This window comes from Lemur catta, chromosome 6, assembly GCF_020740605.2.
Source record: "Lemur catta isolate mLemCat1 chromosome 6, mLemCat1.pri, whole genome shotgun sequence".
NCBI classification, from domain to species: Eukaryota; Metazoa; Chordata; class Mammalia; order Primates; family Lemuridae; genus Lemur; species Lemur catta.
Genome location: NC_059133.1, coordinates 43041058 through 43057177, shown reverse-complemented (window position 1 = coordinate 43057177; position 16120 = coordinate 43041058). Strand labels below are relative to the sequence as shown.

Sequence of the window (16120 nt, the reverse complement as noted above, 5' to 3'; positions counted from 1 at the left end):
AAGAGAAGGGAGAGATGGTAACAAAGGAGATTAGAGGTAACAAAGAGTAAGGTCATTTTGGAGGCCGGCCTTAGTAATGGTGCAGGTATCCATTGTAAATGTGTTTTCTCTCCATTTCTTTTGATTTATGATGTTCCTTTATTCTGAGCATCAAATAGGTAAAGTATATAAGAGTATATAATGTGTAATATCTAACATCTAGCACTTTGTATAGTAGATGCTGATTCAGTGATTATTGAAATAATTTATGTGGCAAGATGTTTAGAACTATTTTAAAGGTTCTGTGTTCCCTTGCTGGATGAATACTTTCATTTTTAATTGCTTTCTATAATATAATTCAGGATTCTGATATCCCTGTGTATTTTTTAAATATAAAGGTTTAAAAATAATTTGTTACCTTCAATAATATCTATTTATGCTATGGAATAGATGTTGTCTTGAAATAATTAAGCATCTATGTTTATTACTTTCAGTATTTATAATAGAATCTGTTTTTCTTTGGATCAATCAATAATTCACTTTTTATATTACCAAAGATTCACATTTTTATAAAAGCAAATAAAAATCACATATTTCATTTAAGTCCTATATTCAGATCAATTTGTTTTAAAATCTTTCTTTAAATTTTTCCCTTTATCAACTAGTTTGATTAAAGTGCCAGGTTATTCCAATGGAGGGGTCCTTATTTTCACACAAGGAATATACTCGTACCAAATTACTTCTAGTTTTTAAAAGTTCAGTTGGTGTTCCACTTTTAGGAATTTAAATACATACATATAGACCATCTTTCATTGTACTGGTTGATGGTGTTAACATATAGGAGAACCTTAGATTTAATACTGAATACTGAGGGGAGCAAGAGAGTATACAAGGGGCAGATAGGCAAAGAATTTGAACCTATTGTCTTACACGGTTTCATGATGGCCAGGTAAGCCCTGTCTTTGCATTTTCTGAAAAAGTAAGTGTGCAAGTTTACACATACAGCCCTGCCTTTTTTTTTTTTTTTTTTTTTCTTTTCATTAGAACTTTGAATCAGTCTGAAAGATGATTCTGGGTTTGGGGAATAATGAAGAGGTGAACAGGGAGTCATATGTTGAAACTGGACATTCCGATCTTTATAGCATGATTTCCTTATTTTTCAAAGAGCAGAAGAATCCCATCGTTTATCATGTTCTGGTTGGACTCCTTTCTTATCGTTTGCTGGAGTTTGAACTTCAGAGCTATGGTGTCAACCCTGCTGTAATATCTCAGGGGAGCTCCTAGTGTGGGGCTGGTGCCATGGCTCACCCTCCAACCTTTCCTTCTTCACTTCAGCCTCCAGCTCTGAGCTTTCCAATCCCCAGAGTAGCAAATGTTGAAAGAAGTTGCACAGGTAAGTATGTGGTGGGAAAAGCTGGGGGGGAAATGGTACTGTCATCAGTATTTTGAGGGTGGATGTGGGGCCATTTTATCGGTGAGTCATTTTGTTAGTTTAGAAATATAATGTTTCTTATAAATTATTTTTCTCATAAAACCACCTAATAAATTATTAAATTAAAAAGTCTAGTGTTCTAAGAAGTCTTTTTAATTCTTGTTAGATGTGAATAGGAAAAACCTTAAACTGACTAAACCATTACTATTATAATGCAAAGAAAGATTGTTAGTTTTTTTAAAAAACTTCATATTCTCCACAGTGTATATAGCAGGGAAAACCCATGTTTAGAAAAGAAGCTAAGGAAAAAACTTGGAGAAGGCATAAATCCATAGATGATAATTTTGCTGTATGTAAGTTGGTCTCAGAAGCAGGCAAGTTTTAGTTTCTTTCCAATGGCTTTAGACGTGCTATTCTCTTTCCTTAGGTTTTAGGCAGGTAGCAGTGTTTTTAATCTCTACAGGAATAGAAACTTCACACGTCTTTTTCTAAGTCTTGACAGGAGGACTGGAACATTTCTACCAATCTGTAGGTTTGAGGGTAACAAAAATAAGTATACAAGCAGTGAAGGCACAGTATCTGGTATATGGTTCCAGCAGATATTTGTTGAATGAATGAATAAATTCATCAAATCCTCTATGTGTGTGAAAGAGAGAGAAAGAGAGAGAAAAATGCCAACACGCTGGCATTTTCTGTTTGTCTACCTTGCACTGAAAATCATGATCTAAACATTATAGGTTTTTGTTTTTCTTAAGGAATAATTTTTAGAAATAATTCTGTAGGGATGTAGCCCTGGTTCTTCACTACCTTATTACTGTTAACTACTGTCTTGCTTCTTTTCAAAAGTTTGTTTTCAAAAATTATTTTAGTTCTCCAAGATCTGTACATGTATTTCATATTCATGTGATTTGTGGATTGTTTTGCACACAAGACATTCAGAATTAACGCTGAGAAAAGTAGACTCTTTATATGGCCTATGATTGCTAACATTTCTTCAGAGAGCATTTTAGCCTTGAAGAGATTGGGATACTAAGCATTTGGCATTTTATGTCTCCAAACAGGTCTTCAAAATACAGACTACTCAGCAGTTTATATCCCTTTTTTCTCTCTTAGGTTGTAGAGTTGGTTTTTTTTTTAATTTACCGAGAGCCACTGTAGAAATACCTATCCCCTAGCAACATAGACCATAGATCCAGTTTTTTCTCAACTTATTCCCTTCCTGCTTCGCTATTTATTGAATGCATTCTTGCCCACCCCCTTTTAAGGATTGGTTTAAAATATTCATCCTCATGAGAATGTTTTCTTTATGCTGGGAGGGTTTGTTTTGCATCCTAAATTTAGAGATTTTCTACTTCTTTGTATCCTTTTGTTTGTATTTTAGAATTTTATGTCCTAATACTTAAGGATAAAATACTACCTACTTTAATTTTTAGGCTCTATTGTATGAGTTCTCAACTCTAATGTCTTGTTGCTCTTAAGAGGAACTAATTATAGTTGGTTCTTGAGTTGGTATATGATTGTGTACTTTTTTCCTGTGGATTAGCACTTTTTTGAATGATTAGAGCTTTGGTTTTAGGATGATGCACTTACCTTTTAAAACTTCTATATTGGTGGTTCCGATGTGACTCTGTATAAGGCGTATTAGTATAGGAGATTTTAAGATTTTAGAAAACCACAGAATCTCTTAATCAAGTTGAAGCATGCATCTCATACTCTCCCTAGATCAAAGTCAAACTCAGAGGCATTTATAGACATTTTGGTAACACTCCTTTAGAGAATTTGTAGATTTGGGGGGTATATGTTTAGGGATAATGTATTTGGTTTTTTGAAATATCATCGGAGCAAAACAGCTTCAGACAGCAGATTTCAGTAAACATTTTTGGATTAGGAAAGAGTGATGTGTGTCCCCCACCCACTCCCATCCCCATGCCTCTCCACTTTTCTGTCACATGTGGGCCACTCTGTTTTTTGGATGAGCCCTTCAAAAATATATAGAAATATACCCAATATTTCTGTAACCCTTGCAAAGGACTCTGTGTCAGGATATTTACTGCTCTCCAAAATAATAATAATGGAAATGTTTATATAGGTTCTTAGTTTTCTGCTAAAGCACATTTCCAACCAGTCATAGGTTTTTCTGTGCATCTACATATTAACTGTCTTCAGTATTCATCAGGGCTTTTATTGCTTATTTGTCAGGCATTCTGCATTTGCTAAAACTATGAAATGAATTGCTTTATTTATTTCCATGCTGTCGATTTAATTTGATGAATTGAAAATTCTAGACATTAAATTTATCTAAACCTTTACTTTTCTTAGATCCATCCTAAGAAGAGTCATGAACTATATTCATTATACATTTATTTTATTAGAAATATCAAGCCACAGTATTCTAGAACTAGGAGGATTTCAAGTATTATTTTTCTTATATGAAGAGAGATAATGTGTTCTTTTTGTAAAGATTTCCAGGTATTAAGGTCTTGGAGAAGCTGGAATTTTTTTGTTCAATATATGTGCCTTTTCCTCCTTTATTTAATCCCATTTCTTTTAGTGTTTTTCAGGGATTAAATAAACTTAGAATTATTCATAATAGTGTGAAGCAGGCTAGGCAGTTCAAAATCCTATTACAGAAAATACTAGTAAAACAAAAATATCTCGGGTTACAAATAATTCCAGTTTGTAGCAATATAATATTTAATATGGAAGTATTCTACTTTCCATAGAATTGGGGCACATCTTCAGATATGCCCTTGTGATTGGTTTCAAATGTCTATTGGCTAAGGCATATAAGTGTTAATGGCAATTTGCTGTGGTTTTTATTAGTTTCTGCCTACTTTATAGACAAGAAAGAACTGGTGCATATATGTATGTTAAGTGTTTGCTTATACTATATATGGAATTCGGAAGGAAAGTAAAACGTCAAATTCTATATTCAGCAATCAGAATAAATTACTGAAATCTCCATTAGGAAAACAGAGTAAGAAAGGATCAGTTTTTCTCTTTCTCAGGCACTGTATGACCTGCATTTAGCACTCTCTATTCTTGATAATGCAAGGTGAGTGCAAACTCTATGGCTAGGAGTGAAAATTTAGTGCCTATGAAGCAGGGAAACATCTTAATACAGATGTTTTTAATGTTGTGAAATAATTGATTTTAATTGTTGAATGTATCTTATATATTTAATACTACATTGTCTACATTAGAGCTTTATAATAAAATTTAGAATTTGGTTATAATCATCCTAATTCCTTGAAGGGTTAAATTATGTTCACTATATTTAGAAAGTACTTAAAATGTTAGGTTTTTTTGGACTATGGAAACAGTGTATATAATTTTTAATATTTATTTCTACTTATCTGAAGTTCTTAGATAATAGTTACTTTTTAATTGGTGTAATAGTATTCTTTTAAGCATAATTTTATTATAAAATTAATTTAACTTTCTCTAAAATAGGTATGATCTTTCAGAGATTGGCTTTTGTCTTACATACCCTTAGTAAGTCCATCCTTGTTCTTCTGCTAAGGTGATCTTTTTAACACATAACAAATATTTGATTGTGGTGGCATACCCTACTTACCATTTTCATCACAAAACAAGGATTTTTTTTCTTTCTTCTCCCCTTTTTTGAAATCTTCCTTGCTTTTCCTTTTACAGTTCAGGAAGAAAACACACAGTAGACTATTAGTTGTATATGTGAGAGTCAGTATACTATCATGTTAAAATGGGAGACTCTAGCAGATTGTCTGGATTCAAAACCCATCTCTTCATTTATCAAACACATAACCTTGGGCAAGGTATCTAATGTCTAAGGTCCTTAGTTTTCTCATCTACATAATGGGATAGTAATTGTTTTTACCTCATAGAGCTATCATGATGATGACAAAAAATAAATTTTCAAGTATTTAAGTATTGCCTAGCATGTAGAAAGTCGTCAATAAAAGTAATTTATTATTATTGTGAAATTATAGTAAAGTATTTTCAATGATTATGTAAAACAGGAGTCCTAATTTAGTGTGAAAGTTTCAAAGAAGAATGGAAGAAAAGGCATTTTAAGTACTGATGGCCGCATAAAGCCCTGAGGTGGAAAGTAACTTGTGTTTGAGTTACTGAAGGTGTGGCAAAGTGTTTAGTGGTAGAGGGAGGAAGACCTGTGGAGAGAGAGAATATAAGAAAGGTTACATATGGCCTTGCAAGCCTTACTACTGATTTGGGAGTGCTGTTGAGGAATTTTGATCAGCAGGGCCATGAAGATAAGAAATTTTTACTTTAAAAAATCACTTTGATGTGGGAGAGTAGAATCTAGGGGAATAAGAATAGATTAAGAAGGACCTGATTTAGGGTTGGTTTGAGCAGCTTGGGTTTTAATTGTTGAAGATCACAGGGGTTACAGGTGGCATTTTTGAGAGAGTACCATGAACAGGAACAACTGAATAACCAAAATTACTCTGAAGCATAAGGTTTGTTTTGGGTTTTAAGATAATTATTGCTGCAAAGTTACGTTGATGTCAGGATCTTGGGAATCTTGAGCTGTATCCTGTATGCTGGTGAAGTTAAGAGATACAAGAATGGGAAAGTGGCAAGATCAGTGTAGTGTGTAATATGGATCTGTAACAAAGTGTTAGTAGAGGGAAGTCTGACTTAATTCATCACCTATATTTTCGAGCCTGGTTTCCCTGCCTGTACTCTTGCCCTCTTAACCTGGCATTGAAGGTCCCACCCAGTTTTCTTCATCTAGCACTTTTCATCTAGACACCTACCATGTTGCCATATTGAAAGCTTTGTCGTGTCCTGGGCTGTCTCTCACTTCTGAGCACTTGCATGTGCTTTCTCTTATGCCAGAGTTTGCTGCTGCTTCTCACACTACATACTTCTACTTTTTAAAAATCAAGGCTTTGTCCAGACAGTATTTCTTTTATAATGACCTTTCAGTCTGTTTCCCTCACACAAAGTTAAATGTTTTCTTATTTGTGTTCCCAAAGCACCTATACAAATTTTCATATTATAATTGTTTACAGGTTTGTCTCCTAGCTAGATTATAAGCCCATTCAAGACTCGAACTGTTCCTTATTTGGCTTTTGTCTTTATTAGCACAGTTTTTGGCATAATTCATGTAGCATACTCTCAGCATGTTTGTTGAAATGTGAAGGGAGACCAGTCAGGAGGCCACAAAAACTAGTCCAGAGTTTAAACTGAGATGAGGACAGGAAGAATGGTGAAAACAGACAGACATGAAAACCATTGTGAAAAAAGGATAAGACTTGAATGTGCAGAACCCAGTTGGAGAAAGTAACTTGACAAATCAATTTTAAATATTACTGACTTAGTTTATTAAATTGTATTTCACAGATAGAAATGTCTAGCAGCACTTAAAAATATGCTGCTAGAACCTTGAGTTAAGACTGGAGATAGATATTAAAATCGACTTGTATTTGTTGACCACTCTGCCATTGGTTGTATTCCTGTTCCCTAGGAATAGGATTTCACGTCTGGCCCACCATTTGCCGACATCATAGACAATAAAAGGTATCAGAGGAAGTTCCTCTCCAGAGGCCTTACTGAAGGATATCTGTGTAAAATTAAATATCATCCTTCCTTGGATATAGTCTATTTTTCACTCTTTCCTTTTATCTGTGTGTGTGTGTGTGTGTGTGTGTGTGCGCGCGCGCGCGCGCGTGCACTTTCAACTTATATTTATAAAGTGTCTTAGTTTTGTTTCTCTGACCATTTAAAAAGTTCCAGGCCTTGCAACTTATTTCTTCTGTTCCTTGATTGCCATTTATTCCACCTGCATCAGGCACCACCGTACCAGTCTTTGAACTTGATTAGGTTATCTGGACCTTGAGTTTTTTTGCAAATTCTGTTTCTGTATTTATTCTGATTTACTGCATTTGGCTTTGAAATACTGTATTTAAATGTTGAGAATGTCATACCTTACGAATTCATAGCTAGTCCAAACTAAGTAATGAAGGAGGAATATACTGGGAAAATTCAGCCAACTTAGTGTTTCCATTCTGTCTCCCAATTTAATTCTTTTCTCTTTGTAACTTTCTGAGGCCAGCTCTTTTTGGGGAGTCAGGCTGATAGAGAGGATTAGCGAAGTTGTGTGTGTACTTTTTAGAATATGCTGCTTAGTTCTTGTGGAATCATAGGAAAGATAAAATGCCTTGATTAAATGTTTTAGATCTGTGTTCAAAAAAGCCTTAAGAAACATTGCTTTTGCTGCATGTATATATCATATTGTTTCTTCGTAAAATTTCAATTTGTGCTGCTTCTTGTCCTTATAATCTGGTGGGAGAGTAGAGAGAAAAGATGGTCAGTTAACCAAGTAGATATAAAGTAGATATGATTGCTTGATAAAAAGCTGACAAGTTGTACACACCAAAGATTCTAAAAAATTTTATATCTAATGTAAGATGAAGTATGATTTAATTTTTAAACTACAGTCATGTGTCACTTAACAGTGAGGATACATTCTGAGAAATGTGTGTCATTAGATCTTATTGTTGTGTGAACATCACTAGGCAATAGGAATTTTTCAGCTCAATTATAATCTTATGGGACCACCATTGTATATACAGTCTGTCATTGACTGAAACATCATTATGCGCCACATGACTTTTTAAATTTCCCTTTACCAAATTGACTTCGGTACACATGATATAACTAGTAATTCAATATATTTCACTATAGTGTTGACATATCTTTGAAATTGATGGAGATTGATTTTTAGGTACCCTGATTTCTCTTCCAGGAGGAAAATGTTAATACCTTACCCTTTCACATCCCACATTCATCTATCCATTCATATCAGCTCTTTCTCAAGGTATGTCCTTTATCCTCCCACTTCTCATCACCGCTACTACTACCACTGTAGTCCAGGCCACCATCATCTGTCACCAGCCTCCTAACGCATTTTTCTGCTTCCATTTTTATCCCTTCTTTAGTCCATTCCTCACAGAGTAGCTAGTATTATTATCTTTTTAAACGTATACCAAATTATATCACTCTTAAACTTCCCCTAAACCCTCTCTTGATTTTCTGTTTTACACAATAAAACCCAAAGTCCCTCAGGCCTACAAGGTATTACATGATCTGGCTCCCACAAGTCTCTGTCTGACTTCAATTCCTTCCATTCATCACTGAGTTCATGTTGCTTGAGATACGCTACTTGCTAACCTTCTGAACTGAATGCTCTTCCTACAGGTATTTGCTTGTTTGTTCCTTTACTTCTCTGTTTGTTTTCTTCCCAGTTTCATTCTCCCTGGTTACTCTAAAATACCTTCCTATCCCATTCTCTCAGTCTATGTGGAATGAAGTATGGCCCCTTTAAAATTAAATAAATCTAGCTTTATGAGAAACTTTGTGATTTTTTCCTTCTGATTTTGCCATAGATAGAATTCTTTATCTCATCCCAGCACCCATCCCTGGACTAGGGCTTGCATTTGGGGAAGAGAGTGGTATACTCCTGCTTCTCTTTTTTGCTGAAGTCATGTAAGGTATTCCCAATGATGTGTAATTTGTGTTGAAGCACACAAAGCAGAAATTAAGTTTGGCATATTTATGTTCTCTCTCTCTGTCCCTCTCACTTTTTCTCACTCTCTTACACCCACACACATACATTGAATCTTGAGAAAACTTGGTATTGATGGAAGAGGAACATTTCTGTGTTTTTGTTTGAGGCATTTCATGTTTAATTTTGCTTTCAAAAGAAACCTCTTTGCATGATATTAAGCACAAAAGTTTTTATTCTATACAATTTCAGTGTTAGAATTCTAGTAGTCTGTAATTGGTTTTGATGATAAATGTTGTACAAACACTATCAGAGGAAGAATTTACTTTGTATCCATTTGAGTTAATTTATGTTTGTAAAATTTGATGAGAGATGTCCTGAGTCCATTTCAGATTTACTTGGAATGTTACTGAATTGTGTACATTTCATGCCAGTTTCCGTGTTTATTCTTTCTTAGAATTAGAGGTCAGTAGTAAAGGTTCTATAAAGAAAATTAAATGTGTTTTTAACTTCTACAAAGTTTTAAAATCTCATATGTATTCAATCTTAATTTGCAAACTATAAAGTAATTTTTTTTGCCACTGTTTCTTTTTTGAAATTAAACTCACTAAAAAACACTTTTTTTTTTTTCATATTAGGGACTACTGAAGGGTTTGGTGGATAAACATGTGGGATCCTAGTCTGAAATAACATTCCGAGTTATAGAATAGCTTTCGTGAGATTCACTGGAGTCTGTTGCCCACAGTTCTTATGTCCTAATACATTAATAGACTCTTTAAAAATACCATTCTATATTTCACACCTAAAGAGGTTAGTAGCCCAAAAACATACAGCAAAGTAATGGGTAAGCTGTCCTTTGTTCCAATCTAACAGAACTAGCTTTTTCTCAGACCTCATTTAGGAAGGATAGTCAAATAATTGAATTTCCTTCAAATTTTACACGGAACTTAACATATAAAGCAACTATTAAATAATATAGATGCTTTCAACAAAGTTAACACATAAAATTCGGCCTTTAAAGGCTATATTATATCAGTTCACCACATCTCATAATAAGGATTACAGTATTTTTTGAAATGAGACATAAATGAGATTATTTACTTTTTATTTACAATTGAAGGAAATATCCTTAGTTATAGTGAGTATACAAGGCATGTCAAATTTGATGTATTTTTTCCTAAAATTGTACTTGTGAAAAGATTTAGTTACCTTGTATTCAGGTCTTTACAAATCTCTCCTATCATTGGCATTTGATTTACTTGGAAGCTCACGGTACTGTTAGGGGAAAGACACATTGACCTTAAATAACTCAGTTTATGGTTTTGGAAATTTTGTCACGTTAAAAAAATACTGACAAAAATTAGCACAGATTTTAGTGATTATAGTTAGCCCTTCATCTGTGGATTCTCCGTCTGTGGATTTAACCAGCTATGGATTGAAAACATTTAGGGGGAAAAATGCAAGGTTTTGTCTGTGCTGAGCATATACAGATTATTTTTTCTTGTCATAATTCCCTAAACAACACAGTATAACAACCATTTGCATAGCATTTATATTGTATTAGGTATTATAACCTAGAGATGATTTAAATAATAAGAAAGGATATGCATAGGTTATATGCAAATATTACACCATTTTATATAAGGGATTTGAGCATCCATAGATTTTTGTATCTACCGTGGGGGTTCCTGGAACAAATCCCCCACAGATAATGTATTTGTTTGGTGTGACCTCAAAATTGCTAGTATTGGATGTTGTAAAGGCTTAAAAATAAAAATGAAAGGAGTAGGAAGGTTATATAATTGAGATCACAAATTTATATCATATGATGAATAAAAAATTGTCCTACTGTTAAATGAGTGGATACCTGTTGGATGAGATAAAATTCCTGATATGCCACTATATACTGATTCAAAAAATGGTATATCTCAATAAACTTAGATTGTAAGTAAAAATGATATGCTTGGGAAAGCAGATAATTGAAAAAGTAGATGTAGTGATGACAAAGCCACTAATTTTCAAGATACTTGTGAAGATTTTGAATAATTAAAACTAAAATTTTTAAAAAAATCTATTAGGTAGGGCAAAATTATTTTGGGGGTTGCCATTTTTCAACAGTAAGTGATGTTTAATTTTTTAAAAGGAAGTTGAACTCTTGGGTAAGACAGGCTTTACAGGCTTTTTTAGGGCCTGGAGGAAAAAACACATAACACTGTATTGATGTAGTCAGATTTATTACTGTATCATGTGTCCCATTAGCCCTTAGTTGATCTATTCTGTATCTTAGCAATGTTTCCTTCATTTCTGTTTTCCACATAGGATTAAGGTAAAGCTGAACACTTTCTAAAATAATTACTCTTGATAAAAGTAATATTTTTGTTTAGGTGACAAACAGCATGTTTGGTGCTTCAAGAAAGAAGTTTGTAGAGGGGGTCGACAGTGACTACCATGATGAAAACATGTACTACAGCCAGTCTTCTATGTTTCCACATCGGTCAGAAAAAGATGTAAGTTAATCAGTTACATTGTGTTTACTTAGCGGTGTACATCTGTTTCTGTGTTCCTGAAAAGCAGCATATGTCTGTGGTTGAGTGACTGTTTTAGGCACAGTGCTAGGCCCTGGGGATTCAAAGACAATGAACTTACATTCTAATGGGAAACATAAATGTCTTGTGATTCCCAGGTTTGGGTGTGGTAATACAGCAGTAGAAGTACTCAAAGACATGGAGTAAACGTGTTTTTTGTTTGTTTAATATGGGAAATAACTTATTTTTATATGAAATGCAGGAACAGAATTGAAAGCAGATTTACACAGATTTAAAGATATAATGTTGAGCTTCGATAGAACTCTATCCTTATGGTGTACTGTTCTGGCTATAATACTAGATCCCAGGTATAGAGTATCTCTCCTGTTCAGCTATAGGGATGAAAAAGTTTTGAAGAACTGTACTGAAAATGTGGTAGAGGTGTGATAAAGAGGTGTGAGTTTAGTGCTTTAGAAAGCTAGTAGTTCAATAATTTCATTTGGGATAAAAGGATTTATAATACAACCAAGTCATAATTAGCAAATTTATAAAATATTTTTAAATAAAATTAATTGTTAGAATTCCATTAAGCTACTTTTAAGTTATATATTATACATTGTGGTCAAACCAGATGTATTCTTGTACTTTGTACCTGCCCAACTTTTTTCCCCTTTCAAACCTTTATAACTTTTGCTATCTGATTTCCTTATCTGTATAACAGTCTACTCTAATTATTAACCTAATAAGATTCTTACTGATGTTTAAAGCATTTATAAAGTTCTAAGATATGTAACAAATGCCCTCATTTTTCTTTAAAGTTGATCATTAGTAAGTCACTTCTATGTAATTTTTAGAATTTCACAATTTGCCTTAACTTATATTTAAGTTAGGACTTTTGTTTTTGTGTTTTAGTATTTTGCCCTCTTTATTTGAAAATGTTTGTGTTTTTTTAGAAACAAGCTATCAGTGGTATTATTAGAGCTCTTTTCAAATTATGTGGGTGGTGGCTTTGTTTATAATTAGTGTGCAGTTTAATAGCTTGTGGAATAATAATATCTGATTTTCTGTTGTCTTACTGCCCTTCTAGCTATTTGCTATTTGATATAAATTATAATTTAATTATTATTTATCAAGTTTTCTATGTTTAATTTTAGACCTTGTAGATAAAGAATTGGGGATGTATTTTGGTAATATTGCTGCAGAAACTATAAAACTACAACTTGTATGTGTTACTGTGATTGTATGGTGAAAGTTAAGTTTGACAGAAAAATGTTAGTGAAATGTAGAGAATGAATGGCAAAGACATGTTTCTTCTAGAAAGCAGAAATACTGTATGTCTGAGGTTTTAAAATTAGAATTAGTGTATATATTCACACACATACTTACATATGTTGGTTACCATTCCAATTTAGTTGGTTGTTAAAGAAGTAATACAGAATGGTTTGTTCCACAAAACTTTTTAAAAAACATTAAGAATGTAATAGACCATAGGAATTAAAAACTTGTACTCTAAAGCAATACAGATGTGTGTTTGGATCCTGACTTTGCCTCTTAGGAAGAACTTCTCTAAGCCTCAGTTTCCTTATCTGTAAAATAGGGATAATAGGGAAAGAAGGGGAGGGGCAAAAACCTACCTAATGGGTATGGTGAACACTATTTGGGTGATGGGCACACTTAAAGCCATTACTCAAGCATTACAAAAGCAATCCCTGTAACCAAAAACATTTGTACCCCCTGAATATTTTGAAATAAAAATAATAAGGGTAATAAAATAGTAGCTACCTCGTAAATTGCTGCCGTTGCTGTTACTTTTTTTGTGTTACAAAATAGCACAGGGAAATTACACAGGTGTTAGAAACTACAGATGAGAAGAAGAAAAGAAAAATTACCTATGATTTTATCAGTTGGAAACAATTTACTGCTCAAATTTAGATTTTTTACTTTAAATATTTTTATTAAAAAGTACATGACTATTTAAATTTTCTGGAACAGATTGACATTTTCCACCAGGAAGTTTGTACCAGTTTTTACTCTAATCACCACACTCCATGTCCATGAGAATACCAGCTATCACCTTGAAGTCTCTGCTAATAGACAAAAGAAGCTTATTGTTTTAATGTAATGTATTAAAACATTGCTAATTCTACACACACACACACACACAAACACACACACAGTGATTTGTCTTTTCCATATAGTTATTAGTCATTGTATTTCTTCCTTTGTGGATTACCTATTTTTGTGCCGTTTCTTATTCCTATTGAGATAAGTCTTATTCTCCATATATTAAAGATAATCTCTTACCATTTGTTAAAAATATTTCCTAGTTTTTCATCTTCAATTTAGTTTATAGTATATACATATTTATCATGTTTATTAAATGTGACCCATCAATCTTTTTTTAATGATTTCTGGTTTTGAGATCATACTGTGAAAGACCTTTTCCAGTTACTTTCTTATAGTACTTTTATGTTTTATTCTTCACATATAGCTTATGTCCGTTAGAAATGTATTTTGGTTTCATGTGTGAATTGTAAGGTTCCGGATATTTTTTTTCCCCCTATGAGGTAATCCAGTTGTCCCGGTACTATTTATGCTAGTAATTATTAGGTTTTGTGGACTAAGAGACAAAATCAAGGATATTATGTAAAATCAATACCTATAATGTATAATAGGTCTTTATATAACCATCTATAATGTAAAAACCATTTTTAGTTCACATACCCTATAAAAACAGGGTGCTGGATTTGGCCTGTAGGAGTAATTGGCCCACATGTGGGTTAGACCATTTACTTATGGCTAATTGAAAAATATTCCCTTTAATGTATACTTGTCTGATACCTTCTTGGGCCTGTTTCTAAACTCTTGTTCTGTACCATGCTGATTCTATGTCAGAACTACAACATAGTTGAATTGCCATAGATCTGTAGACTGTTCTAACATCTTAGTTAAGGTCCTCCACATCCTTTTTTATAACAGTGTTTTGACTGTTGCATATTAATACCTATACTCCTGCCTTTCAGAAGGATATGTCTGTCTTTAATCCTGTTGTTATTTATCCTTTTAGTAAATAGGATTTTATAGTTGCCATTTTCATTGCATTTTTCAGATTGGTTTTTATGATCTATAGAATACTTTTTGTATTTTAATTTATAACCAACTACCATAACAAAACTTTTATTAGTTTTTGGTGATTGGGAAAGTGGGCTCTGGAAATCCTACTATTTGAGTTTATATCTCAGCTACATTATTTGCTAGCTATATGTCCTACGGCAAGTAGTCTGTGTGTGTCAGTTTTCTCGATTGTAAAATAGGAGCAACAGTACATGGCTCATGGGTGGTTATAAGGATGGAATGAGTAACTGTAAAACTTTGAGTTAACGCATAATAAATATTCAACAAATGTTGCTGTTAATGTGAATAGTAATAACATTCCATTTGATTCTTTTGGGTTTTTCAGGTAACTGTGTTTATCATCTGCAAATAATGATTACCTTTGCCCTTTATAAAAACTTTTAAAGGGAAAATTTTAAACATAATAAATGACTGAGATGATTTTGTAATTTTTTTTTGTCTCTGGGAAGAGTGAGAAAATAATTTTCCATCATAATATATGATAAAGGAAAACTGGCCAGTGATTGAGTGAATCTTAAAGCCAGATATCAATGAGATCTTAATAATAGTTGTTATGTCTTAACTTGTTTTGAGAGAAAGCGATAGTTTCAAATGGATGTCTTTATATAGAATTCCTTTAATATCTTTTTACAGTGTCTAAAGTTTCTTTAAAATTAATATCCTAACATCACTGAACTATATACTTCAAGATGATTAAAATGGTAAAAAAAAATTCTGATTTGCCCTATTCATATAGCCTAAAATGTAACCATTTTTTTATCACATGCATGGTTGAAGAAGTATTTGGGTGACTGTTCTCTATGAGACTGTGCTAGTTACATTGCTAGGTAGTTCTTTAGAGCTCCTCCTTATTATCAAAGGCCTTGTATTTTAAGAGGTACCAGTACATGTATGTGACTTTTTACAGAATATTTACTAGTTTGAAATAGACAAGTGGTGGTTATAAGTATTGCAGATATGTTACTTGAGTGTTTTCACCAGATTAAATAAATCATAGGCAGTATGGGCTTGTTTTCTTTTTATTATAATTATTTTCTTATTAGAGACCTTATAATAAATGAAAAGGATTTACATAAGACATAATAGACAACTCTTTGGGAGTAATATAATCTAACCAATGAGAATTTTTTTAAAAAAATATTTTAATTGCTAATATATTTTCTAATCTTGTGAATCTTTGAATATGCACTCATTTGATGATTCTTCAGCATAATCATTTGAGAAGCACTAACTTGTAGGAACTTCTTTTCTTTTGTTATAATATATTGCTGAAAAGACATAAGAGATGTAACACCTTTTCCTTTTTAAAAAAAACTCTTAAAACTGATAATAGCAGGCTACTTTCTTATTGTGACCAAACCATGAACCATTTTGAACTCATGCCTAACTTTCATACTTGTGTTAGTCTACAGCAGTTATGACAACTAAGATTTCTCTTGGGCCAATGATAATTAATATTTTGTTAAAATTTAGTATAAAATAAGGATAACTTCTATCATTAGTATCGTCATCCTCCTAATTAGTATTTAACTACATACT

General features: G+C 32.9%; 1 protein-coding gene across 5 annotated transcripts in view; it reads left to right on the top strand.

The window, feature by feature from the left end:
• CNOT2 (CCR4-NOT transcription complex subunit 2) overlaps positions 1-16120 on the top strand; it is a 100170-nt gene that overhangs the window by 43696 nt on the left and 40354 nt on the right. For 4 of the 5 annotated variants that reach the window (XM_045553369.1, XM_045553370.1, XM_045553374.1 and 1 more), the window contains exon 3: positions 11306-11428. In XM_045553369.1, the coding sequence (XP_045409325.1) occupies positions 11306-11428 (123 nt within the window). Of the gene's footprint in view, positions 1-1314; positions 1373-11305; positions 11429-16120 lie in introns of all 5 variants that reach the window. The other variant, XM_045553372.1, reaches the window with a different exon arrangement.